This window comes from Myzus persicae, unplaced genomic scaffold, assembly GCF_001856785.1.
Source record: "Myzus persicae strain clone G006 unplaced genomic scaffold, MPER_G0061.0, whole genome shotgun sequence".
In the NCBI taxonomy this organism is placed as follows: domain Eukaryota; kingdom Metazoa; phylum Arthropoda; class Insecta; order Hemiptera; family Aphididae; genus Myzus; species Myzus persicae.
This window is the reverse complement of record NW_019104426.1, coordinates 1-21,153: the sequence shown is the minus strand read 5'-3', so window position 1 is coordinate 21,153 and position 21,153 is coordinate 1. Positions and strand designations below refer to the sequence as shown.

The 21,153-nt window shown below is 30.0% G+C and overlaps 1 protein-coding gene across 1 annotated transcript in view; it reads right to left on the bottom strand.

The window, feature by feature from the left end:
* LOC111042088 overlaps positions 1 to 20,655 on the bottom strand; it is a 46,069-nt gene extending 25,414 nt beyond the window's left edge. The window contains exons 1-11 of the mRNA XM_022326576.1: positions 20,566 to 20,655; positions 19,204 to 19,236; positions 17,792 to 17,854; positions 16,563 to 16,607; positions 16,384 to 16,416; positions 11,860 to 11,898; positions 9,365 to 9,391; positions 7,956 to 8,003; positions 3,270 to 3,332; positions 2,849 to 2,857; positions 639 to 689 (exon numbers count right to left, since the gene is read on the bottom strand). Of these exons, the coding sequence (XP_022182268.1) occupies positions 639 to 689; positions 2,849 to 2,857; positions 3,270 to 3,332; positions 7,956 to 8,003; positions 9,365 to 9,391; positions 11,860 to 11,898; positions 16,384 to 16,416; positions 16,563 to 16,607; positions 17,792 to 17,819 (343 nt within the window). The 5' untranslated portion in view covers positions 17,820 to 17,854; positions 19,204 to 19,236; positions 20,566 to 20,655. The remainder of the gene's footprint in view (positions 1 to 638; positions 690 to 2,848; positions 2,858 to 3,269; positions 3,333 to 7,955; positions 8,004 to 9,364; positions 9,392 to 11,859; positions 11,899 to 16,383; positions 16,417 to 16,562; positions 16,608 to 17,791; positions 17,855 to 19,203; positions 19,237 to 20,565) is intronic.
* Between the last annotated feature and the right edge of the window lie 498 nt (positions 20,656 to 21,153).

Genomic DNA, 21,153 nt, shown 5'->3' with positions numbered 1-21,153 from the left:
TACTACAGATCAAGTAGAAAAACTCAAGATTTTAAAATACATAAATGGTTACATTTAATTATGCATTTATAATAAATATTGTACTCCGAGTTGTTATTTGCCACAATTAGTCTATCATCAGTATACCTAGACTTGGTAACCTAAACCAGATGATGGAATATTCGTTTGAATATATAAGGTTGCAGGTTTCTTTGAATAACCTGATAACCTCAACGAAGAACAGCAAACTGTGTATGTTCAAGTGAATAATCGAACTTTACCAAAGTATTATACATCCACGAGCTATAGTCAAGGGACTTTGCTCGATGTAAATAATATTAATGTATACTAAATGTATACTGCCATTCATCGAAATCCCAAAAACAACCTTTTGTGATGGTACTTGGATCAGTTCAATCAAGTACCAAAAATGGGTAGAATACGAATACTGCCCATCTCTAAGCGGGAGTCTAGTGGCAATAGAGAAGGACTATCAATAACCTATGAAATGGCACTTAGAAAATATGAATAATGATTTCTAGTAAAACTAACTACGTTTATGAGTGTGTTAAAACAGCTTATCAAATATAGTATTATGTTGTCCATACAGTTCAAAATATTATAATTTATAATAAATGAATAACTATCATATTACTTACTATTGCATTCGAGAATAACGTCTGAACTACTTTTAAAACATACTTTGTGGCCTGAAAATAATTGATGTATCTGGTCACTGTAATGAATGTGTTTAATTTGAATTCAATGAAGAACCTGTCTTCTGGTCCAAAAATGATACTAAATGGATATGGGTCTTTAAATTTTAACTCAGTAAAAGATTAAAAAATCGAACATTTCAAATGTCTATGTCTTATCTTAAAAGGGCCTAATATATATATTATATATATGTCGCGGGTAATGTTAACATTTGGATAATGTCGACATTATCCGGCTAATGTCAACATTAGCCAACTGTTATCATTACCCGCCATGAATATTATTAAATGCTGGCTAATGTTAACATTAACCGGTTAATATGACATTAGCCAAGGACTTATGGATAATGTCTTAACAACTATAAAATTGCATCATGCATGATATGAAATCATTTTAAATTTTTAGCAATATTAAATATATTTTAGATACAATTAACCATATGCAAAAAAAAAGATACAATAATTACTAATTACCATAAAATACATAATACGAGTATAATTTAAATGAGTTTATACTAATAATACAATATTAAATTTTATTTTATATTTTAAAATTTTTTATTTAAACGACGAGATTTATGGTTGCCTTTCAATTCATTAATTATATTTAAATATTTTTCATCTGATAAATAAGATGAATTATCTTCTCTTTTTTCAGACAATAATTTCTCAAATAAATTATAAAATTCCATTTTTGTTTCCATTTTATTTAAAATTAAATTTAAAACACTTAAGGGGCCTCGCTACTGCCGTCAATTTTAGCTCAAAAGACCTTTTGTTTTGACAAAATTAAAGTTAGTTTATGTTGCCCGATTTTGATTCTGTAAAAATATATGAATTCAGCAGAAAAATGTCTGTAGATCCTACGAAACACTTTGTAAAAATTAAATCTTTCATTATTGTAAACTATAGTTGAAAACTTGATAATATTAACATTTTATAATCATAATAACAATTTTAATTAAAATTAAAAACGAAAAATGTTTCGTACGATCTTCAGACATTTTTCTGTACTGGAAACTGTCACACGTGAAAACTGAAACAGACTAACAACAGATCGAAGCGCGACGTCACATAGGTATAAAGATGAAATAAGATAAATATTAAGTTCATATATATTGTTTATTTTATCGGTAAGATATATAACTGACTAACTCAGTTATAAGTTAAGATAAGATATTATTAGCTGGGGTCAGCAACCCGCGGCCTGTGTTGCGATTTTAAGCCTGCGATTACAATTTATCTAAATTTAAAAATCATATTAATTTATTAGTATTTTCATATTTTTAATTTTTTTTATTATTATTATTATGTGTTATTATTAAAGCTGTGTTAATATATACCACGTTAAATAATACCAAGCAGTGATGAAACTTAAATAAATTAAATTTGATATAACTTTTAAAATTTAGATTGTAATAATATAATGAAGTGTGATATATAGGCCCGTGAATTTTATTTTTTATTTTTTGGTCCTTGGCACCAAAAAAGTTGCTCACCACCATAGAATGCTAAAAAACCTCTATATAGCCTATTTAGTACATAACTTTTAACATTATCCAAAATTGACTGGCTAAGGTTAACATTATCCGGATAATGTTGATGTTTCAAGTTTATAAACGAAAAATTACACATTAGCCAACACGGATGGCTGATGTCGACATTAGCCGGATAATGTCGACATTATCCGAATGTTAACATTACCCGTAACATATATATATATTAAAAATGGTATCTTATGATAATGTATAAACCTACATAATATAAATATTTGGTCAATAAGTCAAGCCTTTATAGTAATTCTTTTACGAACTACAACTATATACAAAATCAATTTTGTGGAATACACTTGAGTCAATACAATTGCTTTCCTGCTCTAATTAAAAGTTTTTTCAATTAATTCGAAAAATAATTTAAGAATCCTACTTTCGACCATTACAAAGTACTAACTTGATCGACTTTGCTTCCAAAAATAACCCTCGAATGGAATATTAAAGCAATTGTATATTCAAAAAAAAAATTACACAAAAAACACATTATTGCAAGAAAACTAAATTTTTGGTAAACCCAGTATCCAAAATAAGAAACTACCAGCATTTTTATGTAAAGCATTGTTGTATGTTCTATATTGTGAAGATATTATAAGTGCTCACCTGTAATGTCTAAATGGAATACAAAAAAATACATACATTTTAAATGATACTTATCGATGATTTTATTTAAATGTATTAAATGCATATCAAATGGTACTAGGTATATAATTTTATTTTTATTTGTTTTCTTAAATTATATTTTATTTTGCAACTATCAATATGTTTAAGATACCATGCGCGATAGTTAAAATTAAGGTCCCATAACACCAGACATATTTTTTGGTCCACCGAAATTATGTCGATACCGGTCCATTATATCTTAGTTCGTTTTATAAAATATTTAATATGACTAGTGAGAACCAGAATTTAAGTGGTTATCCAAAGAGGTTAAATAAATTAAAAACTATAGAATAATTAATACGATTCAACAATAGTGATAACCGATAGGCGATAAAGTATTAGTGTATAAGAATAATATTACTTTCAAAATCTGTCTTCATTAATTCAAATTGCTTATCAGTGTATTCATAACGTTTATCATCTCCTATATTAAACATGATTAATAATGTTATAACTGTGAATGTAATAAGAATTGTATGTATTATTATTTAAAAAAAAAATACCAATAGACTATTGAATATTAAGTATTGCACCCGTTTAAATACACCACTACAAGAGTATTAACCCAACACAATTTAGCTAGCAACACAACTATGACAGACATATATGAAATACAACCAACTAACTTGTTGGACACTATTGGATTATTACCAGACAATGTTTAATGTATGTAATAATTATGTTTTTATGCTCCGAGTGTACAGCGTGGCTAGCTCCCGGATGAATGATCACCTGGGATTTTAAGCGACGAAGTCCGTGCCTCACATACAATAAGTGTTTCAAAGTAACTGTTTCCCCCCACGAACAACCAATGGTCATAGTTGCCGTTCTTTAGAACAATAAAAAAAAACTATGTACCTATGTTAACAGCACAACTTTGAAAAAGCTCTATCACGAAAATAATGTCTACCAAACTTTAAGCGTAGTCTAGAGATATCCAACAAACAAAATATTGACATTTTTTATTCGGGTGAAATATTGCTGATATAAAGTTGTGCTGTTAGCGTATAGATTGCAGCATAGAAGTGCGTGAAGCTCTCCGCAAAAATTAAATCCATCAGTGTGATAAGCATATTTATTACTCTCTTGGGTAATCACTAATCTGTTAACTGTTATCTATTATCATGGAGGGCATATAAATAGTCTCCACGTGGCGCCCCCTGGACAACGGCAGCATTTTTTATCACGAACGGAGACGTACACCTTAGATCATATACACTCGATAGAGCTATGATTTAAAATCTTGAAGCATTGCTGTTCGTGCCTGAAGTCATCACTGCGCATGAGCAAAGTATGTGATCTAAGCATTCAGTACCTAATCGTCCTTATCACTATAACACATTATTGTTCATTCCCCGTCCCGCGCAATCTATTTCACTTCTCACGCATGCGCAATAAGTACTTCGGGCATGACAGGTCTGCTTCAAACACGGACTACGCGTGATATACGCTATAGCTCTATCCAGTGTATATGATCTGAGACGTACACCATCAACATGCTGACGGCCAATCTTTCAACCACCGGTCGACAAAACCACCAAAAAAGGTACTCATCAGAACCATATCTGACGACGATGTCACTTAATATTGAGGGACTGATATCTGATAAAGAGAAAATAATATTACATTTGGTGAAGGAGAACAATGTAGACGTACTGTGCCTACAGGAAACCCACCGAAAAGAGTGTGACCATAACCCATCTATTACTAACATGAAGATAGTAGGTCGACGTCCACACAATAAGTATGGCAGTGCAATGTTTGTCAGAGACAAATTAAATGTCGAATCAGTACACATAACGGACGAGGACAATATAGAAATAATCACCGTAGATCTGGGCAATATCACAATTACCTCGATATATAAACTGCCAAATACACCATTTAAGTTTATAGAGCCCCCAAATTTCCAAAACCAAAATGCGAGAATAGTCATTGGCGATTTTAATAGTCATAGCCTCAACTGGGGATACGCTGATACTAATGAAGACTGAGAGCTTGTAGAGAAATGGACTGACGGATGTCAAATGAAACTGGTACATGACTCAAAACTACAAAGCTCCTTAAACAGTAAAAGATGGAAGAAAGGATATAACCCACTCAATATTTTTGTTAGTGAAAACATTGAGCAGCTGTGTACAAAACGAATAGGTCAACCAATACCACGAACACAGCACAGACCAGTAATATGTGAAATAGATACCTACAGCAATTCGTGGAATTGAAGTTCCCTTTCGAAGATGCTATAACTTTAAAAAAGCAAAATGGGAAACTTTCACTAACGAACTAGAAAATATTATTACCACGATTGAACCTATCCCAAGTGAGTACGACCATATCATAAAAAAGGTGAAGATAATATCTAGAAAGCACATGCCACGGGGATGCCATCAAAACTATATAGCAGGCATGTACAAAAATTTGGAAAACCTGTATGATAGCTACAAGGAAAAATGTGCACAAAACCCGTTCGACGATGAAACAATAGAGATGGGCGAATTCCTAATCGCTGAAATTTCAGAACAGAGAAGAAAAGACTGGAGAGATACTATAGAAGAACTAAACCTCGCTCAAAACAGTAGTGAAGCATGGAAACTGCTGAAGAAGTCGAATGGAGAGAATAAACGACGACTCGCACACACAAATGTATCTGCAAATGGGATATCCTATCAGCTAATAATGAACGGTAAAACTAAAAGAGTAGAGAAAACCTCAAAAAGATTAAAAAGAACAGCTGAGGAAAACAATATGTTCACAAGCCTCCTCGAAACATCGGAAATTGAAACAGCAATACGGGAACTTAAAAACAAGAAAGCAGCAGGAGTAGATGAATTAAGAACGGAGCAAATTAAACATTTTGGCGCACAAACTATCAGATGGATTACTGAACTTTTTAACAACTGCATACGCCTCAAAAAAATATCAAAACCATGGAGACAAGCGCTCGTAATAGCATTACTGAAACCGGACAAAAACCCAGACGAAGCAAAAAGCTACCGCCACATATCACTACTATGTATAAACTATTCGAACGAGTAGTTATGAATCAGATAAAGACTACTATCGATGCAAATATTATTCAGGAGCAAGCAGGTTTCAGAGGCGGGAAATCGTGTTCCAGTCAAGTCCTTAACATACCACAACACATAGAGAATGACTTTGAGGGAAATATGATAACGGGTGCTGTCTTTATCGATTTATCAGTGGCATACGACACGGTCAACCACGGGATACTACGCAGAAAGATTTACGAAATAACAAAAGATCCTTCACTTGTCGGTATAATAGATATGCTACTAAAAGATAGACGATTCTATGTTAGCCTGAATTGGAATAAAAGTAGATGGAAGACTCAGAGAAACGGCTTCCCGCAAGGGGGTGTACTAGCACCAATGTTATTCAACGTGTATACGAACGACCAACCAATTTGTGATAGAACGAAACACTTCATATTTGCTGACGACCTTGCCCTAACAGTACAGGTACTAAAATTTGAAATAGTTGAAAATGCACTAAAAAAAACCCTAGAAGAGCTGACCAGATACTATCACACCAACCGTCTGAAACCAAACCCGACTAAAACTCAGGTCTGTGCTTTCCACTTAAGAAACCGAGATGCAAACAGAAAGCTTATGATCAAATGGAATGGCGTAGACCTGGAACACTGTGACCACCCTAAGTACCTCGGAGTCTATTTAGATCGAAGCCTAACGTACAAAACACACAGACAAAAGCCAAAGTAAGTGCGAGAAACAATATACTACGAAAGCTTGTGGGTAGTAAATGGGGGGGCAGACCCTCACATCCTACGGACCGCCACTTAAGCATTATGTTTCTCGGCGGTGGAATATGCATATCCAGCCTGGAGCAGATCAACACATGCAAAAAAGTAGTTATTCCGTTGAATGAAGCGACCCGTCTAATAACAGGATGTCTGAGACCTACCCCAATATCAAAATTATACATAGCGAGTGGAATTGCCCCACCTCACATTAGGAGAGAAGTGTACACCAGGAAGGAAAGAATGAAACACAATTAATAGATGAACGACACCCAATGAATGGACAAGTAACACCACATAAACGGCTAAAGTCAAGAGAAAGTTTCCTTGGAACATGTGAACCGCTAACAAAAAGACCGACAGATGAACGCTTAGAAAAGTGGAAGGAGGAATCAGCCAACCCTGACTTGATTAAAGAAGCATTACCCCCTGGATACCAACTACCATATCGAGACTGGAAGATGTTAAATCGCATACGGACAGGAACAGCCCGCACGCGGGTAAATCTTTAAGAGAACCCAAGATGCGACTTTGGAGAAATACAGGACGACGAGCATCTGCTGAAATGCACGAATGCACCATATAATATACAAGATAAAAATGATTTGTTTAATACACTGACTGATCGAGTAATCGATTTTATAAAATATTGGTCAGAGATAGGTATATGAGTTTTGTCGACCACACGAGAAGAAGAAGATCTATTATCATTTTTAGTTTTGTATTTTAGTGGTAGTCGTCATGTGCTGTCAATTGTCATGTCCATGATATAAGTCTCTCAGACATATTATTATATTACGATTATTATAATTATTATTTATTTAAGAATAAAAGTGTTATTCAGGACATGTACTGGTTTTAATTAATGTCATTACCTAAGGTCTGAAGAAAAATGAAACACTATCAAAGTCTGGAAGTATCCAACAATATCCATCAAGTTTGTTGGATGTATTTCATATGTATCTGTTATAGTTGTGCTGCTAACTTTTTTGAGGTCCAACATAATGGTGGAATAGAGCTAATAGATAGTTGGTTCTTTACAATAAAAATACCAGTGATCAAACAATTCAGGTTAACCTGATGATTAAAATATATTGTAATAAATAATAATAATTAGGTAAATTATTACAATTCTTATACACATAAAATGAATCTACTCATATCATGGATCAGTAAACAGTTTAAATATGAATTTAAATAACAATTATTTTCATATTTTATTAATATTTGATAGTTAAAATATGAATACAATTTAAATTCACTCACTCATGACAATCATAAATGCAATTTTAGCCTTTTCTCCTAATCCCGTTTCTAAACAAAATAGTAGTAATATTAATATTATGTTTTATGGTAAGTTTATTATTATTAGATGAAGTATTCCTCAAAGGATTTCAAAAACTATTCATGAGTCATTCAAAGAGAGTCAAAATATTTTGAAAATCTGAAGTGTGAAAATTGTTCATAAAAAAAAAGTTTTGAATTAAAAGTATCTTTTATAATTAGTCAATGGTAAAAAAAATGTACACGTAAGAATTCACATTTTTCTTTAGTAAAAAATCATTTTATTTTTTAGTTCTTCATTCCATAATTGTCAATAAAATATTATTAGTTTGGTCAAAAAACTTGAATATTTGATACAAAGTTCCTTATAAGTTTTTATAATAGCAGTCGATAAATATAAAAAATCCATGGCACAATTTTTTTTATAAATAACTATTTCAAGTTGACAAAACTTTTGTGAAATAATTATAATAAATAATGATTATTGTGAAATAATTTTTTAGTTTAAATATTATTCGATTTCAAATTTTTATATTAGCTAAGAATTCAAATGAAAAACAATGTTTTACATAATTAATTTGTATTGTAAATAAAAATTCTAAAAAATAAATAAACTCAGTTATTTTTTACAGACATTTTAAGTTCAAATTTGTGGCAAAAATACATATTAAAACCTAGGATAAGATTTTTAGTTATTTTGAATATTAAATATATTCGCGACTTTTATAAGAAATCTAATTTTAGAACAATTTATTGTAGATTTACTCTCAAATTTGTATTTCATTACCCTATTAACAACTTATGTTTAACCTTATACTACATTTTACAGTTTTTTGATCTAGTAATAAATTATTTATCGTCAATAATTGAAATAAACTTCGAAAAATCAAAATATTTTCATGGCCACAGATAGTTTAGAAAAATAATACTTTTTTAAGAAAAATCATTTATAGATGACTCAGGGAACAGAAATTGATAGAATGAACCTGTAGAAGCTACCAAACGTATACAAGATATGGAAAGCAAAACAAAAATACTTTATGTATACTTAATTTTTGCTACAACATTAGATTTTAAAATGTCATTTTGAGTTAAAAATATAATTACATAGCTACTTGAAACCATCACATAAAAATGTTGACTTTTAGAAAACTACTAAAATAATTATTCTTCGTTTAAATATATAATTTTGTCCCAATTTTAAACTAAAATCTCTATAAAAAAAAACTGTGTTTATATATTTAAAATTATGTATCTAAGATCTAACACATTCTTTGCTCTAAAACAGTATCTAAAATATAAAATTGATTCTTCATTTTTAACAAAATAGATTTTTAATTTTTACTTTGTATAGTTAATTATGTAAATGTTATGAAACTGAATGCGCTTACCTGAAGATAAATTATATTTTGCTTTATCTATGAAAAAATATTGAAAATTACAAATTTTACCATTCGATGAATTTTTGTTAATTTATTGACTTATTGCTGTTACCATCTAATTGTGATTAACATTTTTAGTACTTTATTATAGTTTCTATTATTGTGATTATTACTTAGAATTACTTATGTGTTATATTATCATGAAAAATAGAAGATATTAAAATTTTAGCTAACAAATTAACTAATGACATATTAACAATGTTAATGCTGCGAGAAAGGCAACTCAGATTGCTATCTATGGTAATTAAGATCAATGGTTATAAATCGGTACATATTATTTATACATTACACAAAACCGAAAAATCTAAAAAGTACTGAATAAATAACGAATCCTATAAAGTAATTTAAAGATAAATATCTTGGAACCCACCTTTTAACTCTCTAAACTTATGGCTAATAAAAAAAAAAAAACTCTCTAAACGGAAAACACTACGTCCGTAAAACCAAATTCAGATTAAAGAAAACTATTTAAAATTTGTATTGTTTAGTCATAACCCACTCCAAGTTAACCATCGAAAACAGTCTTCCGTGTGTGGCTATTATGACCTTATCTAGCTGAACTGTGGGGTCGGGCCAGTAAGTCTAACATCGATAATTCAAAGCTGTGAAAACATCGAGCTTCGGACCATCACTTCAACCTAATGGTTCGAAAAAAACAACGAAATTCACCGTGATATGATGCTGTCCACAATAACAGACAAAATTCAAAAGTTTTCTCGCAAACACGATACAAGGCTAAATCACCAAGTCAATCCAATAAGCAGACGGCTCCGAGGATTTTAGATTGAGTCAGGGAATTACTTCATTGAAAGTGAACCCATTAACGTAAAAAGTATATATAATTTAACGCATTTAAAAAAGATCTTTGTTTTGCTTAAATAATAAACCATCATTTTATTTAAAAAGATAAATACAAATTATGTACCTTCCTCAGATGTATAATCTTTTAATTTTTCCAAAACTTTTGATTTCAAATCTTCTAAAACGTAAAAAAAAAAAAAATCGTATCTAGTGTATGGGACATAATTATTTAATTGGGCTTATAGTCGTAAATACGTTCAAAATTTCGAACAATAATATTATTGTTTGGTTTTTTTTATAAAAATAGATGTTGCAATAACTTATAGGTAACATAAAATAAAAAAATAATAACTTGGTAATGAACCTCCACTGAGGACAATTTATAACTGCCTCATTCTAGAGTATGCACTTTCAACACGCCCCCGTCTCTTACTATTAATATTGCAATTTATAGGCTAACTAACAAATATAATTTTGCAGTATAATAATATAACTTGATAATTTGTCTATGCTTCAGTATAGTAACTGATTTATAAAATTGTTTGCCTCTTACGCTTCTTTGGTTGGCCGCCTAACGAGTATTCATAATTTTGATGTGAAAAAAAAGACTTCATATTCCTCCGTTAACCATTCATCGTCATTTCAGGAAAAAATTCAACAATGTGATTAGCTCGAAAAAGGAAATAAACAATTGTCGGCTATTTTTCTGAGTAAATAGACGTGTCTATTCTATGCCATACAATGGCCAAATGATACATAGTAACATTCAATCAATATTGTTAAGATTTTATTGAAGGCATCCTATAACTATTACAGTGATAAAATCTGAAATAGTAATAATTGTTACACTCTTTTCGGTTATTACCAAACGTGAGTGGCTTAAAAAAAAGTTATTCAATGTATGCCTTAACTTTGTTTCACTAAACCATAAGTCATAACGTATGTATTATATCAATCTATAATTGGCTTAATGAAACATTGGTAGCATAAATAGTAATTAACTGAAGATGACAGACTTTGCTGTATATCGTATAGATAGATCATATAGATCATATAGAATTTAAATAGTTGTTCATACGAAAGGTGTACCTATACTTACAAATATTCATAATCGATTTTCTTTTCATGTAATTACTTTATCTAATTTTTCTATTAGAAATTTAGCTACCTTTGTTAAATCTATCAAACCCAAATTAATATTTGTTTCTAAATTCTAATTGTATTCCTCCTAGTATATCGGTAATCTTGTTCTGAGATACTGGAACTTGTACTACGTCACTTCCCTCAATAGGCATCTCACTCTTATCCATCTTTCTTAATAAAAACCTACAGCACGTCATATGAGTATAATACAAACATAGATATTATCTCTTGTGAATGAAGCAAATTAAATTATGTCGATATTATGATATTTATGTATGATATTAATTTTTTTTAAATTTATAAATTTCATATGTACCAATATATTGTATTTTTAAACTTAGTTTTGTTCTTAACTGTATTTGATAATACATGATTAAGTCTATTTTATGGTATTTTTTTAAAATAATGTATTATTATGTTGTATAATATTATGTATAGTGCTGAGCCCACATGGGAGTTCAATTAAATAAATAAATACAATTAATTAACACTTTACGTACCAAGACACTTATTCATCACCGATTTGTAATTCCAGCTTTCTATTCAAAAATTATAATTAGAAGAAACGCAAAATGCATGTTTATACAACTATACTGTTAAAAACTATAATAGAAATAATTTTTTAGGGTTAACTTTAGAAAGTTGTATCATGTATTAGATGTTATGGACATATTTGTGCATGTGCTATTAAAGATTAGACATTATTCAGTAAAAAATTATACAACCATACATGTCGTATTGTACAGAAGTCATAAACAAAACTCATAAGCTTTTAATATAAATGTTGTATTGATAATTTGAGTATTATTTATAGTGTAACGTATATTTTGAATCGGTTATGTAGCAGGTGGTGATTAGGTAAACTGCATTGAGTAAGCCGTTAGCACTGTTTTAGACAGCTATAATACAGTAAGTTCTCGTTACAACGAACTCCAAGGGACCGAATGTTTTTTTCGTTATAACGGACATTTCGTTGTAACGAAATTTTAAAAATTCGAATAAAAACAAACTCAAAAACATTATGTACATACATATGTATAATTCAAATACAAATATGTATGTAATAAATAAATAATTCAAATGTAAATAATTTGCGGAAAGAATTAATAACTTTATTACGTATAAATAATTGACAATTTTAACAAATGTAAATAATTTGCGAAAAAATAAATAACTTTATTATAGATAATCAACAATTTTCTTTTGAACAAGGTTTGCTATTTTAATAGAAAGTAAATAATTTTGTAGTTTTTGAATGTTTGTAAAGATGAAGTCTGGTACATTACTCTGTGATGTAATGAATGTTCGCATTACTTCCAAACTTGATAAGGCTTCTGATGAAGTGACATTGCGCACATCATTTCCCATCACAGCTTCTTCGTCTTCGTCTCCACTACTTTCATCGGTGGCCTCTTCTTTGCTGTCTTTAATGGATTGAACGATGTCTACGTCGGTTAGTTCATAACATGTTGAAACGTTGTCATCTGCACCGTGATAATCTTCTAAATTCACGTCGTCAGGAAGCGACGTTTTCTTTTTTGCAGTGATCCAAATTTGTTCTAACTCAGATTGATGGATATCGTGCGTATCATCATATTCTGCCACTTCTGAAACAGAATTGGCGTCTTTGGTTGTGGTTGCATGTTTCCAACAGTTAGTTATTGTTGATTGACTGATATCATCCCAAGCTCAGCATATCCATTCGATAGCATCCTTCACATTACATTTTCTTTGGATATTTTTCTCCAAATCGCATACAATTTGACGTAACAAAAAGGTTCTGTAGCGTGATTTTACAGCTCTGGTGATACCTTGGTCAAGAGGTTGAAGTACAGCTGTGCAGTTAGGTGGGAAATATTCCACACGAATGTTATCCAATTTTGGTGGTGCATTATGTGGAGTGCAGTTGTCGATAAGAAGAAGAATTTTCCTCTTCTTCTTTTTCATTTCTGTATCAAAATCTATCAACCAATCATTAAAAATTATTTGGGTCATCCATGCTTTCTTATTAAATTTATAGATGCATGGCAATGATTTACAGTTTTTAAAACAACGATGTTTTGCAGATTTGCCAATGATGAGGATTTTTCGTTTCTCCGTTCCCGATTTGTTACAACAGAACAGAGCGGTGATGCGTTGTTTGGAAGCTTTACCCCCTACACACTTGTCTTCTTTCTGGGCTAATGTCCTTTTTGGTTCAAGCTGAAAAAACACTCCAGCTTCATCCGCATTAAAGACATCGTCCGGGTTGTATTTCTTGATGAGTGCAGCAACTTCTCCATTTCGCCATTCGCTAACAGAATTCATTGGCACGTCACTCGCCTCTCCAGAAATGCATTTGGACAACACACCATACCGCTCACGGTAACGATTTAACCATCCGACGCTTGCTTGGAAATTCTCAACTTCGAGCATTTTAGCAAATTCTAAGGCTTTTTCTCGAATTAAAGGGCCGGTCAGAGGAACGTTTCTGGAACGAACATCTTGAAACCATTTGTAAACCGCCGTATCAACGTCTTCAAATTGTGCCTTACGCATCCTTTTCCTGCTCGGGTCAAAAACAGAAGTCTGCAGTTGTTTCAAGATGCTTTCTCGGTCCTTTAAAATGGTTGACAATGTTGATGGAGATATGCCATACTTTCTTGCCACCTCGCCTTTCTTCAATCCTTTGTCTACTTCAGAAATTATGTTTTTCTTCTCTTCCAACGAAAATTGCTTTCTTTTCACAGTAGAACTCATCACGTACGTACATAAAGAAGAAGCATAAAATACGGAAAAATAAAAATTACCAACGTGAGAGCTTTATGAAGGTTTACACCCGACTGATTGTGTAGCGTTATCGATTGACGCGGAATAACACGGTCTCACATAATGAAAATTTAATGGCTTGATAATTTCGTAAAATCGTATGCTTGTTATCATTAGATTAAATAAATTAAGAAGGGAAAATACATATATTTTAACCTGTACGCTGTACAAATAGTTCGTTGTATCGGAATTTTTAAAAATCAATCATTTCGTTATATTGAGATTAGTTTAACATTGTTTTAATAGCTTTTCGGAAGGGGACTTCAATGACTTTCGTTATAACGGGATTTTTCGTTGTATCGGTATTCGTTATAACGGGAACTTACTGTATATAATTAATAAAAAAAAATGCTTTATGTAGAATAATGTAAACAGTGAAGTCATATTACGAATTGTCATCAATCATATTAATTACAATAATTAGTACAATACAATCATCAGCCATCAGTATATTATTGTTCTATATTGAATTTGTTACTATAGTATTTATCCATGTGCATATTATATTATAAAGATATTGCAGGTAGCAAGTGTATGACCTATTTTAAAGGTGACAATGGGCACCTAAAATAAAATGTAAACACAATAATTATACACGTATACACGAGTAGAGTTATGTGTATATATTTTTAGCCCTACTTCTGTGGCACATTCTGTATACTTAGCACATACACGATTCCTCATGATTGCTTATGCAATATTGCCATTACATGTATTTAGTATCGATATTGTAAAAGATAATTTATAAAATTACGTTTAAAATTACGTATAAATACATTTTTATTTTTTCAATTTCATGGCTGCCTCCTCAATATAGAAGAAGTTAAAGTGATTCGATTTAAAAAAAAAACGTACCTAATTTACACTGAAATCTACCCAACAGTTCATGAAAATATATGGAAATAATTCTAAATACGATCATGACGAAGGACCTAACACCGAACTTTTGATTAGTAATGTCAATTTTGAAAATATAAAAATTGTAAAAGTCGAAGTTTCTTAGAAAAAACAAAGAAATCCATTCCCAAAAACAGTGATTGCGCACACACTGTCAAAAATAGTAAAATATGGAATTTATCAAAAAGTAGTATAGGTGCTTATAATATATCCTGTGCCCAGTTAAAAAACCGTGAAATTGAACACACGGTTATAATGTGATGAATGATAATCACTTTCAACAAAAATTAAACCAGGAGTCTGATGAAATAGATAATAATAATAAATGATGAGTGTACTATAAGGTAGTGTATGCACAGAGGAAGATTTAGGTGTTGAACCTTCCACAGTTCCTTTCCCAAATATATAAGAAATTTTATTTATTTATTATTACACATAATCTATATTTAGCAATATTTTTTTCCTTAAAGACATATTCGTCTATGTTAAAAACTACTAATTGGTAATTAAAACAAGTGTTTTATTTTTTCACAATGAAAATAATTATTGATGTAGGTCGATGAATATGTCGATGTGAAGGCGATACAACTTTTCCAATAATATCTAACAAACTATATAATAAGCAATTTTGATTTATTTTTGAAGGTTTTTGAAAAAGTTGGGCTCTAACTTGGCAAGAACTTAGCAGTGAATTTTCAAAGAAATCATACAAAATTAAAAATTAGCCAAGGTTTAATAAATGACATTTCCAATGTTGCTCAATAATCCGTAATGAACCAGTCTTGAAATAACAATAACAAATAAAAAAAGTTATAGGTTATAGGCTATCATCTAACCCTCATGTATAGACGATTGTGATAAACTGATATTAAACAAACTGATTTTATTTACTAGATTCTATGAATTGTCACTTATATAACAGGACTCGATTACTGTAATTTCCATTTTAGCCATATAGATTTTGTGTGGAAAATGTACGTTATATATTGTGCAATCTAACTCTCCTTATAATTAATACGAAAAATATTGTAGTTATGTACACAATAGATACGTCTTATTACAGTTATGAAATTACAGTTGTATTTTTGATAAGTATACAAATTGTATAACGTCAGGGAGAGTGAAATAAAAATAGATTTATAAATCGATAGTCTTATAGTAAAGACTTTTTGGAAATGGAACTTCTTTCAAATATATATTTATTGTTTGTATTCATTTTAGGTATAAATTTACTACAAGAGAAATATATATTTTTTTATGAGTTAGTATGAGGCGATTATTTAAATTAACGTTAAATTATTATACGCTTGATATCAAACCTATAAATGTCTGTATGTTATCATTGGACGCATCTAAAAGAAAAAGAAACCAAAGTATTAACATTTTATAAATTTAATTTGATAAAATCTATTAATTTAATTTTTATTGATTAACAAAACCACTCTAAAATTAAAAAATATTAATAATTTGATTAATTCTTATAAAACGTGGAACTTACTTGGACCAAAATACAGTTTTAACATCGACACGTCGTTTTTACAATCTAAAAATATGTGAATACATTATATTACTAATTATTATTATGTTCGTACAAACACCAGATATTTTTAAAAATGATAATCGATGGTAATGTATTTATTGCATACATGTATAGAAAAAGGTTAAAAATAGATAACTACCCCGAGCTTCAAGAGAAGTCGTGTATAGTGCATGCCTTGTCATTGAGGAGTATAAGTCACTGTAATGTTTATGTATTCATTTTGAATTCAATGACCAATCATTGCATACACAAATTAATCTGAGCAGAGACGATCATCTGGCAGGTATCATATAAATATATTGATATTAATAATTAAAGAAGTTCATTTATTTTAAATACAGTATAAACTATAATGAGTAATGACCCAATAGCATAAAATTAATGTAAACGTTTTTAAATACCTATTCACAGTCTTTGTTATAGAATGATATACCTACCTAAGTAATAACCTCAATTATTATTATTTTCTGATATAAAGCTCCTCTACGATTTGTATTCAAAGTTATTTTTTATATACCACTCGCCGCTGGGTGATCCCGGATCCATATTCTTGGAAACCAAAAAATATGTTATAAAAGAAAATCGTGTTTAATTAAATTTAGTTTACAGCCCTCGGGTGACATTTGTTTTTCAGGCCTTCTGCATGTTTCTACCAAATTTCTCCATCTATTCCTGTCCACTGTGTCATCAAATCTTATTGACTCGTGTGTATCGTTCTTCACATTATCGAGCCATCGCTGTCGAGGTATTTTTATTGGTCGCTTTTTTGTGGAGTTTTTGATGTAGATATTTATTTTGGGATTTTCGCCAGATCCCCAAGCGTTTTTTCTTTAAAAACAATATAGTTTTTGGCTTAATATAATAATCTAACATTTCCAGATCTTTGTTTTTTCGTCTTTCATATTCCAGTTTTTTGTTTCGCACAGAATCATTTTTCATATAATTGAAGATAATATGCATTATTACAGTGACTTGCTCAATGACAATAATACACGTGACAGTAGACATTTACTGTACATCTGAGTGGTTGAATACTTTTCCCCTAATGGCGTTTAGCTATATATTAAACAAGGTAAATTTGTAATAAGATAAAGAAGTTTTAGGTTAAATAATATGTTAATAATTTGATTTTTCTGATTTAAATTTCATACATTTCAAGATAAATATACATATCTTTAATTACTTACTATATAGACACTCTCTGAAATCATTCATGATGGATCCAAACAATACGATTTTATAAGATACTTCTAAAAATAGAATCAAGAATTATTATTTTGATGACATAATTTGATTGTGAAATTAAGTTAAATTGTAAAGAAAAAAATGAAAGAATTATTAAAGATACTCGATACCTGACTCTAATAAGTAATATGGTATAATAAATATTGAATACTTAATAAAAGTATTTTCATCCCATTGTATTAGTGCATTTTATTGGAATTCTGGTTTTTTATACTTTTAAGTATACAGTAGAACATTGATTGTAATTGGGACCACACCTACTTCAGAAACGGGACCATTCATGTATTGGGAATTCTTTTAGTACATATATAATATTCAATGTGTTCATACATATCATGAAAAAATATACGTAATACTATACGATTATATGATGTATTTATATTGATAATGTATTATTAATAGAAATTACTATAAACATTAGTTAAATACGGATAACAGAGAGTATGAATACAAAATACATAAATAAACTTTTGAAAACTGATTTGAATCCATTAATATGTCCGCCACAACCAATCCTGTCGGTCTGGCATGCCCCGTCTATGAGTTTAAAGGCTGTATGAACAGGCCACGTTTTATGATGTTCAATTTATATTTCTAATACCTAATCAATATTAAAGTTTTCTGAAATTTTTAAAATTCAAACAAACTTTATCAAAGTCGAGAAAAACCAAATGTTAATCAAGCGGCCTGGTCGATATCAAGTAGATATAATTTAACGAAATATAATCAGTTTAAAAAGCCTTTTCACGTTACAGGTTCATTGATATGGCTGACGAAAAATTGGTATATTTTGGTTGAAATATTTGTTCGTTTGCGATCCAATTAAATTACACATAATACATTCAAATTATAATTTTTCGAATTTTTTAAACCTAACATAATAACGTCACTTTAAGGCTAATACTTTTGAATACTTGTGATTTTTTGTACCACTTAAGGATGATCCTGTGACAATGCAAAATTCTTTTTTTCAATAGGAACCCATCTACATTATAGTTCATCTATCTATTATTATTTATTATACATTCATTCAGGCACGTACACAACAAAATGTTTTTTTGTTTGGTGTTAGGATACAACACACAAATTGTCACCTACCATGTAATTATCAATTATTGATATAAATAAATAACACAACATTAATTTTCGGTGGGGGGGGGGGATTGAACCCCGTCACTGTATACGTGTCAGCATCCATTTTAGAAAATAATAATTATGACTTTTATTAGAAGCTGTGGTTTGTGGTGTTGTACATTTATATTTAGTTATTTAAATAATGGTTCAAAATTCAAATTTCACTTATAATCTTACACTTTCTTAAATTAATTGATCAATAGATTTTTCATAAACTTACTAAATTGTGTGTACGGTACATAGTCCTTTTTGCCTAAGTATAAATATTTATAACAAACATATGATGATAAAAGGTTCATACTATTATCGTAGTTAATCAATAGTAGGTATCCCATTAAGAACACAGAATTTCCAGGATATCATACATACGAAAGTTGAGTGTGATAACTTAATGTATTCAATCCAACACAATTCGGTACATGTTATATCTGATAATGGTTATGTTTTGTCATGGATAGATTTATAGAAATAATCATCATTTGAGATTTTTTTCGATAACGTTAACATAAGCAAATTTATTTCATTTTATTAAACTATAATGTGTACAATATTGAGCGGTAAAAATATAGAACACTACAACACAATTAAAATGCTACTATTATCATAGGCTCAACTAGGGAGATTTGTCTGTTGAGGCTATGATTGTATTAGTAGCATAGACGCCGATAATTGATATTTTTAACTAAAATACGATTAAGAAACTATTTGTGTGATGCAGCCACATGTGCTGTGAAAAGTCTTGGGATGGAAACTGAAAATAAAATGAATAAAATAAGCATGGTACGGGATTTGAACCGTCTTCTGACTGTAGGACGTGTAACCGTGAGTCACCTTTATAGTTCTGTATACTCTCCCATTTGGGCAGCGTGTACGGTTGAGGACAGAACGTAGGCTCTCAGACCCTATCAAGTTAGGTTAGGTTAAACCTGTTGGGGGCAAGCCCCCAAGGTCCTTTCCTAATGGCGCCTTTTACTATTACATATATTGTTATAAATTAAATTTGGTACCTATTCAATTATAAATATTAGTTAAAAGTTTTGTATTAATGTATAATTAATTGATATTAGTTCCCGAAAAACAGTTTATCTTATACACATGCACATATTGTAGGTATTTGGGATTACACAATAATCTGGTATCCAAATATTACTGGTAAAAAGCAATTATAAATTATACATTTTTAAAATATATTCAAATACACTTAAATTGTAATTTTTCTAAAATAAATGTTACTTTTATATGTAGGTACACAAAGAACTTAAAATAATATTTATACTAACGTAAACCTTAATCGTTTTTTTTTTAACATTATGATTCCAATCCAACTCATATAGACAAACTCGATAGCCAATATTCTTTAAATTAGCTTAAACATGATATAGAATTATAGTCTAATAATAACTGTTCTATCGATAATTATTATTCAATATTGACTACAAAAGTAACATTGTTATTTTCTATGACTCTTTAAATTAATAACTTTTATACGTGTATAATGTAATCTTAGCTTTTATTTATAAAGTACACTATAGGTACGTTACTTATATTTATATGCATGTTTGTACTATTTGAAATTACTTACAAAATGTTTTGATGTTTTTTTCATATCTATCATAATCATCATTTTCATCATTAGGCCAATCTAAAAAAAAATAAAACTTGTTAAGTGGATGTCACTCTGAAAAAATCTTGGTAAAAAAAGTCCCGAAAAAAAGAATCGGGAAAAGTGTCAAGGAAAAAAATGTTGGTGGAAAAAAGGTCTCGGAGCGAAACAAACTTCATACTACGGTTAAAATATTTTTACAATTCAGAGCATTTTAAAAAAAACTTATAAACCTAATATGTTAGTTTTTTGAAAAATACGTTGATAAAAAGATGAAATCTTCTATTCACACATTATATCTAATATAGGTACTTTAGTTTGGTTTGGAAAACCCTAAATCAAATTATGATTAAATAAACTATATATTATATACCAGCTAAGTATTTCAATCGTACATTATAGTACAGGGCTGGTCGGCTGGACAACTTTTTTTTTTTTTATTTATAATACAATAAGGTACTCCTAGCTTGCGCTATCTATACCTAGAGAGATGAGATAAAATACAATTTTGGCGTAATAAGTGCGATAAATAAATAAGTTACAATTTTACATTAGATGATAACAGTA